Source organism: Enhydra lutris, unplaced genomic scaffold (genome assembly GCF_002288905.1).
Source record: "Enhydra lutris kenyoni isolate GAN:26980312 unplaced genomic scaffold, ASM228890v2 scaffoldscaffold3, whole genome shotgun sequence".
NCBI classification, from domain to species: Eukaryota; Metazoa; Chordata; class Mammalia; order Carnivora; family Mustelidae; genus Enhydra; species Enhydra lutris.
Genome location: NW_019154087.1, coordinates 62,770,349 through 62,793,270, shown reverse-complemented (window position 1 = coordinate 62,793,270; position 22,922 = coordinate 62,770,349). Strand labels below are relative to the sequence as shown.

Genomic DNA, 22,922 nt, shown 5'->3' with positions numbered 1-22,922 from the left:
GAGGCGCAGAATCACCCCACCTTCGTGGTCTGCCTTGGGAAGGAACCCTGATTCACCCCTGCCTTGGGCCCCGGAAGCAATGTCTTTTTGCATGCTACTGTCTTTTCACAAAGGCTGTCTTGTACGTTCTGCCTTCGGAGATGACAAAACGTCAGAAGGCCATGCAGATGGAACAGGAGTGGGGCTGATTTCTCAACCACTATTCTGGTTCTAAGTCCCATACCCTTTGAACCTGATGGCAGGGCAGAAATTAGCTGGGCTATATTTAGAAGAACGAAACCTGATAGAGACAGCTGCCCAGTGGCAGACTCAAGAGAAGAGAAAACCCACAAAGTACCAGTTGAGGAACAGCTGATTATGTGGCAGGGAGTGACCTGGCAGCTAAAGGAACCCCAGACTGGCAATCAGGGCTACTGAAAAAGCTTGGAGGAGTGTATCCAGAATGTGCTCCACACAGAGATAGTGGCCAGCCCTGTGGGTAGCCGCACACGGCTGCTGCTCCTGCAGATGGTATTAACAACGAGAATACGTTTTATTTTATTATTATTTTTCCAAGATTTTATTTATTTATTTGAGGTAGAGAGTGAGCCACCCATGCACCCCACGAGAATACGTTTTAACAACAATAATAATGGGTGCTAGGCACTGTTCCAAGTGGTCTCTACATTAACTCATTTAAACTAACATTAACTCATGTAATTCTTTTTTTTAAGATTTTATTTATTTGAGCGAGAGCTGTGGGATGAGGGCCAGAGGGAGAAGCAGACTCCCTGCTGAGCAGAGCTTAACTCGCTGAGCCACCCAAGCGCCCCAACTCCTTTAATTCTTACTAACAATCCTCTGATACTAGCAGAACTCTCTCTTACAGATGAGGACACTGAGGCGTTAATTTGTTCGAGGTTACACAGCAAGAAAGCAGGAGAACTGGGATTTGACCCTCTGCGGTCTGTGCTCCTCATCTCCATGTTACACTGCCTCTGATGAAGAAAATTTCACGTTGCTGCCTTCCTGGGGATGGAGACTGAGCCCCTCGCAGTGCCAGGCACAATGTGAAGTAACCAGCTCATCAAAAGAATGCCCTTTCCCACCACTTCCATTATTTTATTTGGTACCTGCCAGCTGTTCAAAGGTTCTTCACATACTAAAAATGTTGCAAAGGCCCTTAGCAATTAACTTAGAAATTAGGAGAAAATGGCAGGTTCTCTTCCTGCCTCTGCCAACATACACCTAGACCACCTGGCACTCTCCTCTGCGGCGGGGCACACGCCGGCTCCAGATCAGGAAGGCAGACAGATACACGCCCCCCGCCCCAGGCCACAAGGAGCTTCTGGGGGACGGGATGGTGGCCAGAGTTCCCCAGGCCTCTCTTCTGTGTCCCTTCCACGCCTTCTCCTCACAGAAGGTGAGTACGCCTCAACCAAGACCCTGCCCAATTCGGAAGCACCTTTAGACCTTCCAGAACTGCCCCCACTACTGCTCACATGGTCTTAGTGTCAAGCAGATGGCACCTTACTGCATTCTAACTCTTCGGATCTGGGGACTTCATGCACTGCATTATACCCAACTGGGCAGTCGTCCCTGTGGAGGGACCAGCCGGCTGTACGGCAGACCCTGCACCTGTGGACTGAACAACAGTGGCTTCAACCAGGCGAGGCGAGGCGCCCATGTGTCATTCTGTGGAGGTACAAACGGGAACTGCTACCAGCTGCCACGTGGCAGGGGCACTGGGGCAAGCGGCCACTGAGCATCTCTGCAAATGTAAGAGGGTCCAGCATCTGTCTATCAGTGGGGCTTCTGTTGTTCCCTCTTTATTCTTGTGGGGTTTGGTCACTGTTACAAAGTGAGAAAAACAATGCAGACCCATTGCCTTTGTGAAAATAACACAGAATGCTAGTGTTGGGGTGGAAATGGAAAATAGATAGGGAGGCCTGGGTGGCGGTTCTAAGGAAAGAAAGCAGAAGTCATGGTGAGATTAAGGACGGATGCATTCAGTGGTGCTGGCTTGGATCTATGGTGTGAACGAGACTTCCCTCTGCTTTTCATGGAAATAAAAGAAGTGGCTATGGAAATCTTGCAGTGAGGGGGGAAAAAAGACCTCATCCAGAGGGGTCTTCAGTGGGGAAGAAACTAAAGGAAGTTAATAGGTGGTGTGAGAGAGCATAGGAGGCATCACTCTCACTTGAGTATGTCAGGAGGAAGCCAGAATCCTGAACCATTATGGCCACTTTGAAGAACATGGAAATCTGGAGAAGCTTGGAAATTGACCTAGAAACACCAAGGGTATACTCTCTAGTCTGTCTCATAAAATACGCAACAAGAAGGTCTATAGTCCTATTTTGGTCCTCACAGTTTCTACTCCTGGGTCATGTTCTCAGTGGGCCTGGAAGCCCCTAAAATCTGAGCAAAACTCTGGTCCCAACAATTTCACTTGTACTTTGTTCTTAGCAAAGTTGGGAAGTACACACATCTGAGTTTAACTCAGGATACTGGTTCCACACAGAGAGGGTTCACACCTACATTGGCTTAGGCTCATGTGAAAATGAGCTTACATTCTCTGAGACACATGAGCTCTAAGAGGGATGGGAAGGAAACCAATCTGGCAATAAGACGCTTCTCTGGATAATCAGGTGATAAAAGCTGACGGCAGACCAGCGTAATTAGAAAACTGTGTCTTCGAGAATGGGCCACAAGTAGTATGCTGTCAAGAAATCAGTTCTGATCATGATTGCATTTCAATGTGCCCAAAGCCACCACTGTCAGATGGGCCCAACACGGAGGGAACCTGTGCTGGTCAACAGCAGCTTTCGGGCTGCCGCTTAAATACGGCACCAAAGCTTCAACGCAGTGCTTGCTCACTAGTGCCAAGATCTGACTGAAACCTGAAATAATGTGTTTTAATTGTTCCCAAAAGGGCTTCAGGATGGAGGAAGGAGAGAGTCCCCATGAATCCCCAAGGCTGGGCACTCAGGACTTCACTCCTCCCTGCACTTTTGCTCCGGGGGGCAGGTCCCAGAGGGGTCAAATGAATCTGAGCCCAGAGGATCCTCATCTCCGAAAGTTCTCTGTTACTTGCATCTGAAACAAACTAACTGCTGGTTTGTCAGAAGTAAAGTTAGAAGATGCATTTTTTATTCAGTTTTACCGGAAAAAAATATCAGTTACATTTCTAGTGCATAGACTATAAAAGCACCTGTAAGCTGGCAAGCACTGGGTGCAATTTTATAAAACGAAGAATAAAATCAATTTCGAAAATTACACAGAGTTGAAATATGGTGAGCGACGGCGCTGACCAAATGGATTTTCCTTCAGCAGGAGTTAGAAGGCCAGTGCTTTGTTCCTCAGTATGTCTAAGCAGTCTAAAACCAGTCAATATAGTTTTAGACGCCTTTTGAACTACTAGCTTTAAAGTAGTATTACCTATGAGTACACAGATATTTATCATGGGAAATTATTTTACAGACCGTTTATCCAAACAGAAAACCACGCCATTTCAAGCGCACTAGAAACTCAAAGCAAAACTCTTGGAAAACAATCCATTTAGTAATCAACCACAGTCATGATATTTTTTCTGCTTCTTGGTCCCTGGAGACACTTTCACTTTTTTCATGGTGTCAGAAACAAAGGATTATGGCTTCAAATGGGGAATAACCAGCTGGGGAAGCAGAAGTTGTTCAAATAAGACTACACATCTTGAAGCTGAATACAAAGACAGACAGACACGTACAGCAGCACGGGTCACTAACCCGGAGGGTCACAGTCACATTTTCCCAGTCTCACTGGGGCATGCTGGATTTTTCTTAAAATTCTGCCCTCCGCAGCCCTCAATGTGTTAGTGGCTATTTGGTGCCCATGCTCTTCTCCCTGATAACTTATTCTAGGGAGTCTGCTTGGCTGTCTTTAGATCTTCTTAAGATTCAGGGAAGATTCTGCTCTGTCACTCATCTTCGGGGTAAGGGAATCATTCCTTCCCCTCTTTCAGCAACGGGGGGTAACAGCACCAGCTGCCTTTGCAGTGCCCTCTCAGCTCCCAGGTGTCAGAGGTGGGAGCTAAAATCAAGACTGTACTGCCTGTCACTTAGTCAGTGTTTTAATCCATTGCCCGGCAGGGCTCCTTGGGAGAAGGAAAAGCAACATGGAAAACGTAAAGCTCTTCCACCTGAAAACAGCACAGGGCGCTGTGATGAGGACAGCAGGCCCTCAAGAAACACTGGATTGGGGGGATGCCTGGGTGGCTCCCAGCGTCCTGGGATCGAGTCCCACACTGGGCTCCTTGCTCAGCAGGGAGCCTGCTTCTCCCTCTGCCTCTGCATGCCATTCTGTCTGCCTGTGCTCTCTCTCTCTCTGACAAATAAATAAATAAAATCTTATAAAAAAAAAAGAAAAAGAAACACTGGATTGGGAATGCCGTGCCATTCCTCCACTAAAATCTTGACAAGATGGACATCTTTCCATTTACTGAATTCATACACAGCTGGCCACCCTGTGAGCTTGTATCTGGTCCTTACCAAGTGCCTACCATGTGCTGGCCATGACAGGACTCGACAGGCAAAATCATCCCACAAACCACACAAATCCCACACATTCTGCCCTCTCATGGAGACCTTTTCAGTGATTCACTCAGAAGGAGCCAAGAACCTATGGCAGCAAGTTTAAGGAACAAAACAAAGTTACGGAGGACAGTTCACATCTTTTTTTGTGACTTAAATTTTCTACCTGGAAAATGGACGCAATTTCTCCTTTTCACTGGAGTTGACTGATTTTCACTAAATTTAGGAGAAAGCACTTTTTCTTTCTTTCTAAGGCAGTCTGACATCTTAAAACCCAGTTGGGGTGGTTAAAAGTTTTAAATGAACCAATGGTCTGGGACTATTTCATGAAGCATTAGCGAGACTGGGTAAAATATTAGTATTGGAGGCCTGGGTGGCTCAGTCACTTAAGCATCTGCCTTCAGCTTAGGCCATGATCCCAGAGTCCCGAGACTGAGCCCTGCATCAGGCTCCCTGTTCAGTGGGGAGTCTGCTTCTCCCTCTCCCTCTGCCTGACTCGTGCTCTCTCTCTCAAATAAATAGTTTAAAAAAAAAAAAAAAAAAAACCCAGAGGAAAATAACAAAGAAAACCTCAACCAAAAAACAAATAAAACCCCCAAAACAGTATTAACAAAGTAAAGATTCTATTTTCTCTATCAAGTGATTCAAAACAGCAATGAACCTGAAACGTATTCCTGTTTGGCCCTGTGGCACATTCTGTGTGCAGACAGGCAGAAAAGCTTAGAAATGTAAATAAAGCCTGGGCTCTGTAGTCAGTGCAGAGCACTGAACCTGGCCTCCCACAGGCCTGCCTGTTACTTTATGTCCTGCACTCCACCATGGTTGATGTTTCCCCATCTGTAAAATGGGGAGAACAATAATATCTACCTCAAACAGTTGTAAGGGTAAATTAAAAAGTGGCCCATGGAAGGGGTGCCTGGGTGGCTCAGTGGGTTAAAGCCTCTGCCTTTGGCTCAGGTCGTGATCTCAGGGTCCTGAGATCGAGCCCTGCTTTGGGTTCGCTGCTCGGCAGGGAGCTTGCCTCCCTCTCTCTCTGCCTGCTGCTCTGCCTACTTGTGATCTCTCTCTCTGTCAAATAAATAATAAATGAAATCTTTAAAAAAAAAAAAAAAGGTGGCCCGTGGGATGTCTGGGTGGTTCAGTTGGTTAAGTGTCCAACTCCTGATCTCAGTGTTGTGAGTTCAAGCTCCCCGCTGGGCTCCATGTTAGACCTGGAGCGTACTTTAAAAAAAAAAAAAATGTGCCCTACCATAAACCACAGAACGTACTGTCAGCGAGCAGCCATGTTCTCGTATTGCTTAAGCAAATGACTACAATTTGTTTGCATTCTCCTAATCAGGTAAGGCAGAGTTTAGGAAGAGATATCCCCACAGACGTTGCCCTGGGATTATCTGCTAAGAAAAACACACATGCGTATCATCTAGATCATTGTTGTGATCACTCCCGGAATATACTGACTCAGAGAAGGACTTGCTATGCTACTAGAACCTCTCGTTTTTCAGGATCCTAAAACCTGGATCACAGCTTCTGCATTTCTATTCCTTAAGGCTTACAAATGAGGTCAGCAATCAAGGCAACATAACACAAGGCAGAGAAGCAAGGTTAACTAAATAGGTTGAAGCTTCAGGTGGGGCAAGATACTTTTTATGTGACCAAAGGGAAAAAACAGTAACACAGGTTTTCTGTCAGGAGGGAACTGTCAGGAGGGTTTAAGAGAGAAAACCAGGATGTAGATTGGATTTAATGTCCTAACAAGACCAGTTTAGAAAACAAGAGCGGAGAGGCCAAGTGACTTGCATCTGGACACAGCACATGGGGTGGTTAGAGTGGAGGTCCCGCGCTTCTCACCCAGAGTTCAATGAGCTAGCTGTCACTCCATGATCTGCTAGGGCGTCAGGAGGGGTTTATGGATCTGACCTTTAGAAACGAGGATGCTTTTATCAGGAATGCTGCTTCTTCTGGGACTTTCATGACTATTGTCATAGTATCACTAGTCTGACTTTCACGAATAAATATTCACTGAGTTCCTACTAGGTGCCAGACATTACTGTAAGTGCTAAAATACTAGAGTTCTATAAACATGGAGCATAAATTACCAATACATAATGGGGCTTACTGCATCATAAGATGACAAGGCAAATTACAGACTAGAGTTGAATTCTGCGGTTTTTAGTCCGTGTGGGTCAGGCACATGTGTGAGGGCTGGCGTGCGCCTTAATGCCTCACGGAATCAGTAGTCCGAAGGCACAGAGCGTGGAGCCGAAGCTCTGCAAAGCACACCTCCACTGCTGTGATTTATTTAATGAATACTCCTGGGCACTCTTTAAATTGAAAGATGGTTCATTAGATTTGTGCATCTGCCCTTCTCAGCAATCTGTTGTGTTTCTGATGAAGGCAGGAAAAAACATGAACATATCATTTTTGGGTCTGAGTAGCTCAGCTTTCAATGATTACAAAGTCATAAAGAGCTCAGGATGCCCACTTTCAGGGAAATAATTTCTCTGAATCATTCTCTTTCCATTGCTATTAAGGTCTCTTTACACTCATCTTGGAAATTTCAAGGACTAGCCCTTTAAAAAACAAAAACAAAAACAAAACTAATCACCTAACACAAGATCTGCAAGCTATAAAAATAAGCACATTTTTAAGATATTAAAAGTCCCTCCAAAACTGGCCCCAAAATCACCTCCTTGTGGAAGTTTTCCCCTTTTGTTCCAATCAAGATAATCACTACCTCCCTGGTTAGCTGTGTCGTGTGTGTGTGTGTGTGTGTGTGTGTACGTACGTACTCTTGGAAAACAAAGAAACACCTTTTTGAAGATCTTTGTCCCCGACTACCTACCACACAGGAGATGCAAAACAAAAGTTGTGTACTGAAAAGATGAAAGACAGGTTCCCCTCAGCAGGACCTTAAACTCTGAACCACTCCCTGGGCAACCTCAGCAAACATTTATTCAAGGTCTCCTGTGAAGGACACAAATGTGGAGCCTGGGACCCAGATATGAACACGAAAATGTCCCTGCCCTCAGAGGACTGACTCTCCCCGAGGAGCCCTCTACCATCATGTGCTCATCAGGGGCCAAGCATGACAGTGCTAGAGAGATGCTCTCTGAAGGGAGCCTATGTTTGCAGATAATGCCATGGAGAGAAATAACCATATTCCTGAGAGGAGTTTCTGAAAGGTCTTTTCACCAAGAAACCTGGGTTTTCTTCAGATGCTACCTCCAAGGGCTGCTTCCGTTCACCTGGTAGAAGGCCAAACGAAGACAGATAACTAACATCTTGGAGACTCTGTCCCAGTCCTCCCATCCCCTGTGGGATCTGGCAGTTATAAAATGCAGGACAGGAATTTAGCATTTAGAATTTAGTACGGAATTGATTTCCAGTGGGCTGGAAATTCATCACACAGTAGGGAAGATAGATAGGACTAAACCTCAGGTGGGTTAAATCAACCCAGGGAAAATGAGTGGTAAGAGGCCTCAGGTTAAAAGGGGTTCTGTCTGAGATGCGAACTGACTCTTGCAGTCGAAAACCTGGTGTTAAGCACTGCTGGTGTGCCAGGCTGTGCTGAGGAACAGTGAGTGAGAAGGGGACACAGTCTTGGCCTGCAAGGGGCTGAACAAGTCACAATAAGCAGTGATTAAAATCCAGCCATGTGACCATCACAGAGTTATGACTAAGCTATGACAGCAGCCAGCGGGAGGCAATGGGCAGTGGTCACCCCTGCCCGAAGTATGGAAACCTATCTGGGAGGCCTGCCCAATCATCCCTGGGAGGGAAAAAGGAGTGTTCACATGAGACTCTCTGGAGAGTTTTTGTCTAAGCTGATTTGTAAAGAGAGAACCTTCTACTCAACAAACATTCACTTGCCTACCTTGTACCAGAAGCAGTGGGACTGCTCTCACTGAAGTATAGAAATATGTATGTACTAACATCCCTAGATAGTTACTATTGATCAATTAAAATGCAAAAACCCACATTCTGCGCAGACTCTGCTGCTCCAGAAGGTAAGTGTGGCAGATATCCCATCCCTGAAGCATGCAGTGGCAAAACTTCCTACTTCCTCCCCAACAGACAAGCGGAAGACAACTGTGACAAAACCCTACCCTCGGTGACGCAGCGTCACTTTAATGTTGCCATGACAAAGAAAACGGCAAAGCCCCGAGCAGCTCTGAAAAGAGTGGAAAATCCCTAAGCAGGTCTCAGTGGTGTCAGACTCGCTAACGGCCCCTTAAGACGCATCCTCGAGCCTCAAAGGACCGACACTTTGAGTCAGAGTTTTCAACATTTCGTGCGGAATAAATGTTTTTCTTCAACCACTGGAGAAACAGCTGGCTGGCTTTTGAGGACCGAACTTCCTACCAGACCCTGTCATGGTTCAATACTGCTAGACATTCAGAAACCCTATACATCGACTTTCTTTTGTCCTGCAGGTACATGGGAAAACATTCATCCACAACATTTGGACTGTCTTCAAGAAGCCTCCGCGCTGCCGTGAGCAGCTGTTCATCTCTGCACAGAAGACATGACTGACATGAGATTCTGCTTCATCTTCTGGTTTTATGAGGAGTATTCACCATCAAGGAAAATGAGCAAAGGGTGTTGTGCCTTATTCTTAGAAGCATCTATTTGTACCACTGAAGCAACCTGCCTGCTCTCCTCAGAGCTCACCGTAGAGCATTACCCAAATGGCTGAGCTGGGTTTATCTGAGCCTCTGATCAATACCTACCAGTAAGGCGAAGCTCTGTTCTGGCAGCATGCCATACTGTTGAATAAGCCTCTCCCGGGTCTCACTGGGGAGCTCAGGGAGCCGCTCCCGAATCCAGTCAATGTTGATCACTTGCTGTGGGTCCGTGCCAGAAGGCAGAGACTCGGTGTCATAGAGCAGCAGGGGAGGCAGGTTGGGTTCGGGCATAAACCTAGGCAGGGAGAGGAAATGGGGTCTGACTCAGAAGTATTTGGTTTAATAGGAATAAAAAAACCTTATCATCAATACGAAAGTTTCGTGTTTACATGTCATATTCCAAATATTTTCTGGGGCACCCAGGTGGCTCAGTCGGTTAAGCATCTGACTCCGCCTCTGGTCATGATCTCAGGGTCCTGGGATCGAGCCCCACGTTGAGCTCCCTGCTCAACAGGGAGTCTGCTTGTCCCTCTACCTCTGCCCCTCCCCCAGCTCATGCTTGCTTGCTCTGTCAAATAAATAAATAAAATAAAACAAAAATCCAAATATTTTCTAATGTCCTATAATACCAATTCTGTTTTCCAGGAACGAGTCTTTGTACAAGTGTAGACTTATAGGGCAAGACCACAAGACCTGCTCCTCTCCAAGCTTACAAATTATGATGAATGAAAAAGGCACAACACAGTGTTGATGCTACACTGTGACGTGTAATTGTATATATTCACACACACACAAAAGTATATACTCACAAAGACAAAGGCTGGGAAAAACAGGACCAAATGAGAACACTTTACTTATTAGGGAGAAAAATGACTTTTCCTCATTCTAAAATTCTCACTGTTTTTAGCAATATTTGTGAAATAAATGAAAAGCCAAAGAAAAAGAAAACTTTCTTTCTTGAGAAGTGGAAGAAATAGATTTTGCCTTAAAAAAAAATGTAGAAGTGGGGAGGGAAAGATGAGTAAGTGGGGAACAGGGGCTTTTTGGGACAGTGATATTATTCCCTATGACCCTATAATGTTAGACGTATGTCATTATACATTTGGTCAAAACCCACAGCACGTACAACATAAAGAGGGAACCCTATATGTGCTATGGTGAATGCTGTGAAGTGTGTAAACCTGGTGATTCACAGACCTGTACCCCTGGGGCTAATAATACATTATATGTTAATAAAAAATAAAAAATTTAAAAAAAAATAAGAGGGAACCCTAATGTAAACTATGGACTTCGGTTAATAATAAAGTCTTCATTTGTAACGAATGTACCACACTCCTTGTGGCATGCCTGTGGAACGTGTGCTCAGTCAGAGTTTTCAGCATTTCCTGGGTAATAAATGTGAATCACATGGCAGTGCAGGACGTTATCAGGGTAACAATGCTGGTGAGGCAGGGTATATGGTATACACCAGGGAGTACATGGGAACTCTCTGCAGCACCACAGCACATGACGTCTTTCCCTCTGCTCCATTCCAGCTTCTAACATTTTCTGTCCACCTGGGCCTGTCAAAGGGCTTACGCGCAAGCAGGATAACACAGAACAAACAGGGTGCCAGGGTGACAGGTCAGACGTTCACGCGACCCATCACCTCCATGCCAAATCTGTGCTCTGAATCAGTCTGACGTCTGAGGGCAGGAGGAAGCCAAAGGCAGGGTTCCTGAATCCTGCCTATTAATCTGAGGGCTTGAGCCAAAGCCACTGGCTGCCCTAACAGTTAACTCCATGCTGAGTGAGAAAGCAGCATAAACAGAGGACGGGGGCAACACTGGAGAACAAAGAAGTTCTTGGGAAGAACAGATTGAACCCAGAAGCTCCCAGTGATGAAAACAATCTTGACTTAGACACACATGAGAGGGGCCCTTCAGGGGAGAGCCACGCTAAGGGTTTAGGAGCTTTTCTCCCACATCCCAGTGCTACATCGGGTCCCCATGGATAGCAAGAGTTGAGCTTTGCACAGGAACCAATGACTTTGTTGCTTACAACTTCAATCTTTACAATCTGCAAAATTCAATGGGGAAAAAGTACCAGAGGTTCAAATTACCTTAAGCCTATTATTATTGGCTTTATTTCTGGATCTCATATTAAGTCCAACTTGTTTAGTTTTAATCAATTAAATAGGATCACCTGAGTTGTGAAGGGAAATGCCATTAACATACGCATCTCTTTTCTCCTTTCTTCTCAAGGGTTTTCAGTGTGTTACTGAATTTGTAACTGGATGTAAGAATAAGAACATCCTTGGCCCCATCCTCAACTGCTACCCTCTTAGCTCAATTATAAGCACTCTCACACGGGGGTGAGTCAACAGTGCCTTCCAATAGCTGAATCCCATCAAAGAAGATACTCTGAGGCTACCAGACCAAGAAAACATTCTTTCTTTCAGTATATATATAAAATAAGAAGTCTAGGCTTGCAACATGCAAGCCATCATGCGACAATATAACCAGAAAGTGGTGCCTAAAAACCATCCAGGTCCTTATGTTACTCTGCAAATAGATTTGAAACTCGCCCCGAACCCCAAACACATGATGGTATTTTGACAAGAGGAATACCCACCTGTAGTCTTGTTTTCCTTCTTTGTCTCTCATTGGCATGGTGCACCTATGATAGTTAAATAGGAAAACGTTAAACCAACATGGGATGCAGCATGGCCCAGCATATGTGCAAAGGGGAGTTCTCCCTACTAAACAGGGACACAAGCAAATTCAGGCCCTTTGACCTCCTGTGAGAGACACTTAAATGACTACATGAGAAAATATTAATGAAAGAGAAATATATAGAATAATTTTTTTTAAAAAGAGAAGAAATTGTTCAGTGTTCCCAGCTTCTAACTGGCTCAAACTCTAAGTCCTCCGAGCTTCTGTCAGTCTTCTGTTAAAAGCACAAAATCCTCAAAATTCTGAGTCCGTACTTTACAGTCAAACTTACCAAGACAACATAAAAGGGTACCTCCGTAACCACCCCTACGCTTTCTTTACTGCTAGCTTGAATTGGTAGAGCTTAAAACCGATAGAATTTAAGGGAGTGAAAATTCCTGCCACAAAGTGGATAAGCTGGAAGCAAATGAGGGGCAAGACTCAGCACTTATGTCCAAGTCTGGTTCAGTTTCAACCTCTTACCAGTCCTCCAGGATATTATATCCCTGTAGTGTACAGTGTTTCCCTAATTCTACTAGTGAGGAAAGCATGAGTGCAGACAGGTAAGTACCCTGTTCAAGGTCACGGGGCTGGTCTGTGGGGAGCCCGGGCTGGAGTCCCACCCAGCTGTGTGTAAGATGCTTGCCAATGCAAACTCACCCCAGCTTGTAGTCAAATGAGCGTGTTTCATTCAGAATTTCACGTCCATTCTCAAGTTCGTGGATTTGTCTCTCAATTTCAGAGTCTAAGAAAAACACAATAATTTACATATTCACATATTTTCATCCAATCAAGCAATAATCCAAAATCTGTCTCAATCTTTAAGTCAAAAATAATCAAGAGAGTTGCTTATAATAATTCTTCCCTTATATGCTATATTCTCTTCTCATTGCAGTCATAGGACGATGGTGGTGGTGGAAGGGGTCTTTTAGGAAGCTCTGCTCCCTCACTTTCGGAGAAAGTTCAGGGTCTCAGTGACCCGGTCCCATTTACACTCTTGGCAGAAGAAGGGCTAGGACCGGTATCTAGGCCAACGAAACTCCAGATCCAGGATGGCTGCCTATCAAGGGTTCTTATCCAGTGATCCAAGGATAAACCTCATGGGGTTCTGGTACCTCCTTAAATTAGATACAGAATGTGGATGTGTGTACTTGCACATTTTGTGGAGAGAGTCCAGAATTTTCATAGGGATCCATGACCCCAAATGATTAAGGGCCACAGCTCTATGCCATGCTCCCTCACCACCAAACAAGGCAGACTGTGATAATCAAAATAGCCGTAACTGTTAAGCTTCTTTCTGAAAGCAGCTTTAGCTTAATTCCCCATCCCAGCACTTACTACCTTCCCTCATATAAATCCAAACTCTTATCTGAGCTGAGTAGCAGCAGCAAAACTAAAATGTGTCAGTTTTCACTCCCTGTCTCCCCAACTCCAATGCTCTCTTTGACTGAAATCAGATGATGACTACTAGGCACGGTGTAGGGAGAAAAACGGAACGGAAAAATCACGGGCTTGGAGAATTAGGCCATCACGGTAAATCTGCGGTTCTTCCTGTCTGAGTCAGGCCACAGGCAGAATTCCGTCTCGGGGGTCTCCTTCATAAATCATTAAGAATAAATCTACTTAAAATCTTGCTGCTTGTTTTTTTTAGGTTACCATCACCACCTCTTGAAATAATGAATTCCAGAACACTTACTACCCACAGGGTAAAGAAGAACTTTCTTCCATTTATCCCAAGCTTCCCGAACTTCACAAAAGTGGGCTGTTAAGATATCCTTGACCCAAACCTTTTGTGGCTTCATAAACGTAGACTGTATCTCCTTTGAGAGACAGAAGAGTCTGCTCTCTTTGCTGTCCATCTATGCATGGGAATCTTCCCTTCCCCTTTCCCTTACGTAAGTTATCCCCTTAACCATTTTAATGCCCTTTCCCTGAAAATTTGTACATGCAGAGCAACTTCATTGAGGCTGATGACTGCAGGTTCAGGATAAGATTTTATATAAGACTAGAGAATCTTTCCTATCTCGTGACTAGTACTTTCCTCAACAAGACCTAGGGCTCTACTAAACACACAGCAATGCATTCAGCTGTCTTGTGCTCTGTGCGTCCTTGAAGGGATGCACTTGAAACTCTATCCCTTCCCTCCTTTCTCTCTTCCTCTCTAGATACCTTTGGTTTTAAGGAGTATATTTAGTCTTCTGAGATGTCTTCACAGCCAGCAACCTCTATGGGATTGCCTGCATGTTTATCTTGCTCAACTGTTCTACTTTAACGATTATTATGTATTTGTCAACACATAAATACCCACAGCACGGACTCCAATAAGACCCAAACTCCATTACACAGGCACATGGAATCCATTAGTAAAAACAGTAAAAAGCAGAAAAATACAATGACCAATTAAGTCAAACTTAATTGTCAAACTATGGCTAATCTACAATGAATAAACATGACTTTATAAAGTTCATGCTGGCCATCAAGAATGTGGTAGATGGAAAAACAGAGCTATACATGTTACAGCTCCTCCCAGAAAGAGGTGGAGTCTTTTCCTCCTCCCCTTGAATCTGCTCTGAATTGAATGTGTTGGGAGAGACACTGAGCTCTAGAGCTTGGGACTCAAGAAGCCTTGACGCCTCTGCCTTCATCCCCCCCAAACATGAAGGCTAGGCAGCAAAAGAAGAAAGACGATGTGGAAAGAGAAGCCTAGCAGACCCCCAGCCCCAAGGCCCCCATGTGTGAGTAAGCTCATCTTGCACATAGATGAGCTGAGGCAGGATCCAATCTGTAGAACTGCAGAAGCTGAAACGGTTACCGTATAAGGCACTAAGGTTTGGGGTGGCTTGTTACAAAGCCATAGGTAACTGATACAAAGAAGAACATTAAACATAGGCTGATGTTCACCTATTGCTTTGGCCAAGAACTTGGCGCTGTTGAGATTCTTCACTTCGGTTCGAACCCCCAGAGGCTCTCCAGGATGGTGCACAGATACATTGGCATCCACTCTCAACTGGCCCTCTGAAAGGGGAGAAAAAAGACAGCTCTTTAGAAATTCTTGGAGGCAACATGGTCTTTTTAAGTCTCTAGGCAAGCAGTATCTAATTCCATTTGCTGTTTAGCCAGGGACAGCCGCGAGGAGGTATGGTTGGTCCTGAAGCACATCACTGGCACTCTGTCCACTTGCAAGAAGTACAGTCCTAAAGCATCTGAGGTGTGAGTGTACGTGTGTGTGCATGTTTGTGTGCACTTGTGACCAGGCGGGAGAGAGGAGAAATTCTGGATACACCAGCTGGAGAAACGTAATTTCTTTTATACCAAACAAGAAAAACAACACTGTTAAAATGGAGAATTCCTCTGCAGTTTTATCCCGAGTTTTTATTCAGAGTATCAGAGCTGGTTTGGGGGAGAAGGGATCAGAAACAATCATCTGAGGGACGCCTGGGTGGTTCAGTCGGTTAAACCTCTGCTTTCGGCTCAGATCATGATCTAGCATCCTGGGATTGAGTCCCGCATCGGGCTCCTTGCTAAAGGGGGAGACTGCTTCTCTCTCTGCCCGCTGTTCACCCTGCTTGTGCTCTCTCTCTCTCTCTGACAAATAAATAAAATCTTTTTTAAAAATTAGGAAAAAGGGGCTCCTGGGTGGCTCTGTTGGTTAAGTGGCTGCCTCCGGTTCAGGTCATGATTCCAGGGTCCTGGGATCGAGCCGCACACCAGGCTCTCTGCTTAGCAGAGAGCCTGCTTCTCTCTCTCCCTCTGCCTGTTGCTCTGCTTACTTGTGCTCTCTCCCTATCTCCCTGTCAAATAAATAAATAAAATCTTTAAAAAAAATTATGAAAAAAAAAGAGAAAAAGACAAAGAAATGGTCATCTGATAACTACACAGCTTTCCAATGAAATGTGGATTTCCAACAATGATTCCAGGAGATCCATGGGAGTCCTTGAGAATTTACAGCTCAAGGGCAAGAGCCAGAAACCTGGGTTTGTTCCCTCCTCCTTCCTCTGGGTACTATAATAATCTCTTCTTTCCACAAACAGGACTCTGAATCCTTGCTGATTGCTGTAAGACTTTGCCACAGCAGACAGTGCTCTTATGAAGGGGCGAGGCTTTGGAAGAACTCAGAGGGGGCTGCCCCCATCTTGGGAGAAACTTCTCTGATCCAGAAACCCCCTTTAGATTAGGAACAATAACCCCCCTAAGGAGGCAGTTGGTTTGTGGAGAGGACTAAGAGGGTCTCAAGAGGAGAAAGAGGCAAAATCCCAAGACAAATAGTGAAACGAAGACAAAAATCAATCACATTTTACACCCTACAAAGTAAAGCTCAAATTCTCTGTTCTCCAATTTCATTTACAATGTCTAGAACAGAACAGAAGGAGAAGAAGAAATGCTGGACTTTTATTTTCCTAGGTGGGTTTTTAGATTTAAAAAAGAACCTGCCAAACCTGAAGATTCTGATGGGCTGAATAGAGAAATTCATTTTCCAGGATTTCATAGCAAAAGACTCTTAAAATAATTAAACAGGATAAATACATTCCATGCCAAGAAACTCCATGGTCCTGGTGTCTGTTACTCCCATCCAAAGGCTGAGCTGTGGGGCTCGACCTCCTCCGAGCTTGAGACTGCTGGCTGCCCACCACCTGCCCTACTGTCTCTACTTGTCCCCCCAGAACAAAGGATGAGCTCCCCCACTCTGCGGTACCAAATGCCATCCATGCCGACCATCAGGGCAAAGGTGCTTTCAGCTCAGAAAGTACTCTATGTCTCTAGAACGGACTTCTTAGCATTTTGGACCATTTGTGCTTCCTTGACTCTCAGGAAGTCCCAACGATTCCTGACATCATTAGATTCTTAGTCCAGGAAACCTGAAGTCATCTTCCCTGTCTCTGTTTTCTTTTCCTTCTATGTCCAAACTGACAACTCGATCCTGTCGGTTCTTTTCTTCCAATACCGGTACCTCACACCCGTCACTTCCTCTCTCCGTCCATAGCCGCCACCCTCACTGGAGGACTCGGAACTTCAGACCAGGTTACAGAACTGCGTCCTTGACTTTTAATACAATAACCCCCCGCCTTGTCCAGCTAGCCACCTCCAGTGTCTACTTGACACCTCCACTTGGAGGTCTCACAGACATTTCACTTTCCAGAACTACATCCTGATTTCCCCTCCACAAAGCCATTCTTGTCTTCATCTTCCCAGTTTCAGTCCATAGCACCGTCTAGCTCCTCAAGCTTCTTTGAAGACATCCTTGATTTCTTCCTGCCCCTTGATTTCCACACTAGCCTGTTAGCAAATCCTGTTATTTCTAAAATCTACCTTGAATCTACTCAGCCTGATCTCTCCATCTTTACTGACATCACCCTGTTTGAAACAGCATCATCTTTTCTCTGGAGTATTGCAAAAGCTTCTTAACTAGTCTCTTTGCTTCTACTCTTACTCGTCTGAAATCCACTTTCTACAGAGCAGCCCGAGTGGTTTTTCTAAAACATTAATCAGACTGTGTCGTTCCCTTGCTTGAAAGCCCTTCAGTGACTTCCCACTGCACTTGGGATGAAATCCAAATTTCTTACCGTTATTGGTCATCTATCCCTTGCCTACTTTTTTCAGTCTCACTTGATGCCCTAACCCCCTGCCTGTACGCTTTCCCTACATTGGCCTTCTGTTACCTATATTAACTCAGAGCATATTCTAACCTTTTCCTCATCTCAGAGACTTTGCCTTAGCTGTTCCCTGGAATGCTCACCCCTAGTTCCACGTTGGCTGCGGCCCGGAGTTATTCTTCAGGTCTCACATAAATGCCACCTTTTCTGACAGGCCCTCATTCTCCTACGTTATTCTTTACCATGGATGGCATCCTTTTTATTTCTTCGAAGGACGTACCACTATAATGATTTTATTTATTAATGTATTTGTCTCCCTCGTGGATATAAGCTCAAAGTAGCAGGAACAATAATGTCTTTTTTGCTGTTGTATTCAGAATCTAGAGCTGCGTCTGGCACAGAGTAACTGTTCAATAAATTAATACCTTGTTGAACAAGCCAAAACTCTGGTATTTTCCTGAGCGATGAGTAAGCAGATTGGTTACTGTCTCACAAAAGGTTCCTGACAAGTTTTAAAGTTCTGTCTGAATAGGATTAATCTACAGCTGGAATCATCTGAAAGGCCCATTTAGCTAAAAGGCCCAAAGTATGCTGAGCTCTGCTCAACCAAATCTCAATTCTTGGGAAACTTTTTTTCTTTTCTTTTTTTTTTTTTTTAACTCGGAGAACATTGAATTGGACCTCACCTGCTTTTAAAAATGAAACCATCTTTCAGGATTTAGAATTTTAACTTGGATAAGGAATAAAAGCATGAATTTCAGTCTCTCCCAGAGAAGGCCGTGCATACTACATAAATGTCTGAGAGGAATCATTTAGTATCCTGCAGTGTTGAAAGACAGCCCACTAGCCTGGATTCAAATATAGTATCAAACATTAACAAAAGACATACTAGCCAGTGAAGACAAAATACCTTTTAAACAAATTAAGTTAAATTGCCTCAAGTTCACAAAAGCCTTACCAGTCAGGTTTGCTTCGAAGCATTCTGCAACACTGAGGGAGGGACCTCATTCACACATCACCAGAATGTTATCAAGCTCCATTTCTACCCTCTAGAAGCAGAGATTTGTAACAGCAAATCTAAAAAACTATACCACTGAGCACAGTGATATGGTGCAGTTACATATTTTTTTTTCTAAAACACATTCACACATCAGAAATACAACATCAGGACAGAAAACTGCTTCTGTAAACAGCAGGGGCCCGAGGACTTAGAGAGGTCTGTTAAGCTCTCTCATTCTGATCACTGGATGCTCTCCAGGACTTAAATAACAAGTTCTCTCTCTCTCTCTCTCTCACACGGACACACCCAAATTCTACTGAACAATTCACAAAGCTTATTGATCCAAAATGAGTGGAGGTTCTGTAAAAGTAATACTATTTATTATTGCTAATAAAAGCACCAAATGTTTATGGGGTATAGACTACTTGTCAGGGCCTGTGGTGAGTTTTATATACTTTATCACATTCATTCCTTGTAATAGAGCTTTAGACAAAGCCACTTTTAGACATCCTTTAGGCATTTCAAACTTAAGATATCCAAAATGGAATTCCAGATTTTCTCGCACAAAGCCATCCCTCCCCCAGTCTTCCCTATCTCAGTACCCAGGGATACTACACCCAGCTGTCCCAAGTCTACCTCAGGACTTGGATGAATTCCTTTCCTCTTCATTTTCTTCCTTTCCCCTTCCACGTATGATTACTCGGGGACTCACTTTATAAATGTGGAATGTGAAGCTCAGAGAAATCAAAATCCCTTGCCCAGGTTCTTACAGCTAGAAGAGGTGGGACAGGGTCTCAAGCCAGGTCTGGGACGTCAGCGTCCTAGGCACCCATGCTCTGCCACCCTTCTTCTCTAAGTTGTCATCTACTTAGAGACATTGCTGTGGCACTGTTGTGACTGCTGCTAGGAAACAGGGTGATGAGGGGCTTACAGAAAGGGCTCCTGGACTCAGGTACACCTGGACTCAAATCCTAGCTCAGTCCCTTCTTGTGAGCCTTGGGCAAACAAGCCATCTCTCTAAGCCTCAGCTTCTTCACCTGTACAGTAGGCATAATATCACCTATCTCCCAGGAACACTATAAAGTTTAAACAAGATGATAAATAATTTTTAAAAAAATGCTTAGTGAGGGGCGCCTGTGAGTTAACAGTCTGACTCCTGATTTCAGCTCAGGTCATGATCTCAGGGTCCTGGGATCCAGCCCAGCGTTGGGCTCCCTGCTCTGTGGGGAGTCTGCTTGTCTCCTTTGCCCTCTGCCCCTCCCCCACCTCTCTCTCTCAAATAAATAAATCTTTAAAAAAATGCTTAATGGACTGATGAGCACATGCTAAGCATTCCAAATGGTAGACACCATCACTGAAACATTTAGATCATCTACTTCAGTACACATTCAACTCAACACACAGCTCTGAGGATCTCAACAGTGGCAAAAGTCTGCTGAGCAGGAAATGATTTCTGGAACCCAGACGAAGCTGATCCATGCTCATTAGCAAAACTATCAGGAACTCACTCAATCACAGAGCAGAGCAATTTAAACTTTATTCCTAAAGCACCCTGGGGAGTTCCAGCAGTCCTTTCTAGGGTGGTCCTCAGTTCTTAGGCTGCAGTCTCCGATACCCACACAGTGGTCGTATGGTGGTGGGATAGCAGGACGAGCCAAGGGGTTTGGGGCTGCTAAAATGCTAACATCACAAAAAGCTGGACCCCTGCAGCCTCAGGCAGACCTTCCCTCCCCACAGTCCGTTAGAATCACCACTCTGCTGCTGTGCTAGGGGCAAAGCTGGTGGGTTTGTATTTAAAAGCAACAAAAAGTGTCACAACAAATGAGATTTAATGAACCCTCTCAGCTGTCACTGACTGATGAGTTCTTGCCGTTATGGTTTATCTCTTGGCAAGGCCCCAGATGGGACTATTTCTCAGCTAACAGGTGGCCTGTTTATTATTCCATAGGTTTGCTAGGAATAATGGTTATTTGGAGGAAGAATGGAATAATAAAAACTTTTTTTTAAAGCAATAGAGAACCAACATTTAGTGCATAAATGGATAACCATCCAATCTGCCCATATTTAACTTATGTTCTGTGGGTAAAAAAGCAGCATGAGCCATAAATCTGAAATGGAGAATTCTCTTAGTCCACAACAGAGCCTCACTTCTATAGAGCAAAACTTGGAGGCAGCTAGCTTTTATGCCACTCGTACCTGTGAGGGCCTGTATGAGGGCCTGGTTAGCCAGAGGAACTTACTTGCAAATCCCGGATACAGGGGCAGGCCAGGCCGGATGGAGACATCCAATCAGTGGGGCGTGCATATATTTACTGTGATGTGTTGCAATCTCATTGGCCACCTGTGTGTGGGCTGGGCTCAACCACCTTTATAAAGGTTAGTCTGTGAGGCTGGGGCGGTGGGAGGAGTAGGAGGAGTAGTAATAGTCATTGGGATAGCCGTTGGGGTAGCTGTTGTTAATAGTCGTTGGGATAGCCGTTGGGTAGCCGTTAGGGTAGCCATTGGGATAGCCATTGGGGTAGCCATTGGGGTGGTCATTGGGATAGTTGTTGGGTGATAGTCATTGGGAGCAGTGTCGTTGGGGTTGGTGAGCAGCCTCGTCCAGGGAGCATCGTCATCAGGGAGCAGCTTCGTCCAGGGAGTAGCCTCGTCCTGGGAGAGGCCTCATGGGGAGAAGTGTCATGGGGAGCAGAGTCTGCGTCGTCGGGGTTGTCGTCCTCGTCGTCATCGCCTCTTCGTCGTCGGGAGCGGCCTCTTCTGGGGAGTGGCTTCATCCGGGGAGCAGCCTCGTCGGGGTTGTCGTCGTCGCCTCTCCGTAAGAGATGGCCCCTACCAGTCAGTTTGATTTTCGATGCTTGGCGCGAAATAAAGCTTTGCTTGACTTTTGCTTTGCATCAGTCTCGTTCCTTTGATCATGGACCCTAACATTGGGGGCTCATCCGGGATCAAACAACGAGAACTGAGCCAGCATCGGAATTTCTGGGAAAAGCCTCTGGAGGTATTGGGATCTTGTCTGTCTGTCTCTGGTTGGAGGTCCAGGGTATAGCCCACCAGGGAGAAGCTGGACGCGGCCATGCTTCCCAGGGCTGGAGTGGATGCGAGGACGCCCCATCCCTCTGCAGGTAGATCGACAGGGGGTTTGAGTCCCCCTAGATGGTCGGGGGTTCGAGTCCCCCTGGGTGGTCAGGGGCCTGCTGGGGGGTTCGAGTCCCCCTGGGCAGTCTGGGGCCTGCCGGGGGGTTCGAGTCCCCCTGGGTGGTCTCCGAGGGTTCAAGTCCCCTTGGGCGGTCTCTGGGCATTTGAATCCCCCTAGGCGGTCACCGGGGACCAAGAAAATCCCCACCAGCAGCAGGTTCTGGGTAAGGACCGCTGGGTCTGTGGTTGTCTTTGTGTTGTCTTTTTGTTTTCTGTTGTGTTGTTTGTTGTGCTTAAAGGAATGAGGCAAGCGGAGAGTAAGGGGACTCTGACTTTCATCTCTCTGCTCCTCATAATAGATGTGGGGCTTCTCCCTCACTCATTTTGTGTGTTAAGGGCTATAACTGGAGCCAACTGGGGTTAGTCTAACTTGGAACAGAGACTTTAAGGAATATTCTCAAGCAGCTGCCGAAACTCCCTTTGTTTCGGGGAATTCCTTGCCTTCTCTGGCCTGACGTGGACTGCCTAGCCCCTCCCCCTTGCTGGCGGGAAAGCATGGCATCTGAAGTGGAATGGGCCAAGGTGGAACACGAAATCTGTTAGCAAAGAGATGACTGAACTGATGGTTAATTATCTGTCTCAGGGTTTTAATGGGTAATTGTTAAAGTGGCTTTCGGAGTCTTTGGTAATCTGAAGCTTTGAAGTTTTGCTCGGATGACAAATGGGATAAGTGCTAGGGCGCTGGTTGCTGGAACTGGGTTTGTGTTTTTGAAATCTGTTGGTAAACATGTTTTGTGCTTAACTGCTGTTGTAACAGTTCACAATTGGTTAATATTTAGTCTTCACTAGAGATTGAGATGTTTCTAAGAAAATGTAAATGTTTTTTTCTTTGCCTGCCCAGAATTGTAAATGAGATCTCTTTGACTCATAAGACTTTTCCTTGATATGTTAAGTTACTCAGAAAGTACTGCTAAATCAATGAAAAACTTTGGGTTACATTTGGGTAAATGCTGTAACTACTCCAGAGGTTCTATACATTTCCTAAATGTTTTAATAATGGTCATCATTTGATATTTAACCATATCTATTCTGAGTTTTTGTCATTTGTAATTGCTTTAATTCTCTTGTAAGATGAATTCTGCCTTAAAGGAAATTAATATGGGAGACTTTCAGAACAAATACAGGTCTTTGATATGTTGAAATCCTGGAACTGAAATGGGTAAGAATTTCCAGAAGTAAAAGCTGCACTTGGACTAAACCAGAATTAGTACGGTGACTCAAGGTAAGAATGAGTCTCCAGGAGCTTTCCTAGAAAGGCTTATTGAAGCCTA

The 22,922-nt window shown here is 45.0% G+C and overlaps 1 protein-coding gene across 1 annotated transcript in view; it reads right to left on the bottom strand.

Annotated features, from left to right (window-relative positions):
* The window catches only part of LOC111155658 (glutamyl-tRNA amidotransferase subunit B), a 102,286-nt gene that overhangs the window by 31,780 nt on the left and 47,584 nt on the right, over nt 1-22,922 (bottom strand). The window contains exons 6-9 of the mRNA XM_022515955.1: nt 14,767-14,880; nt 12,526-12,610; nt 11,786-11,830; nt 9,278-9,467 (exon numbers count right to left, since the gene is read on the bottom strand). Of these exons, the coding sequence (XP_022371663.1) occupies nt 9,278-9,467; nt 11,786-11,830; nt 12,526-12,610; nt 14,767-14,880 (434 nt within the window). The remainder of the gene's footprint in view (nt 1-9,277; nt 9,468-11,785; nt 11,831-12,525; nt 12,611-14,766; nt 14,881-22,922) is intronic.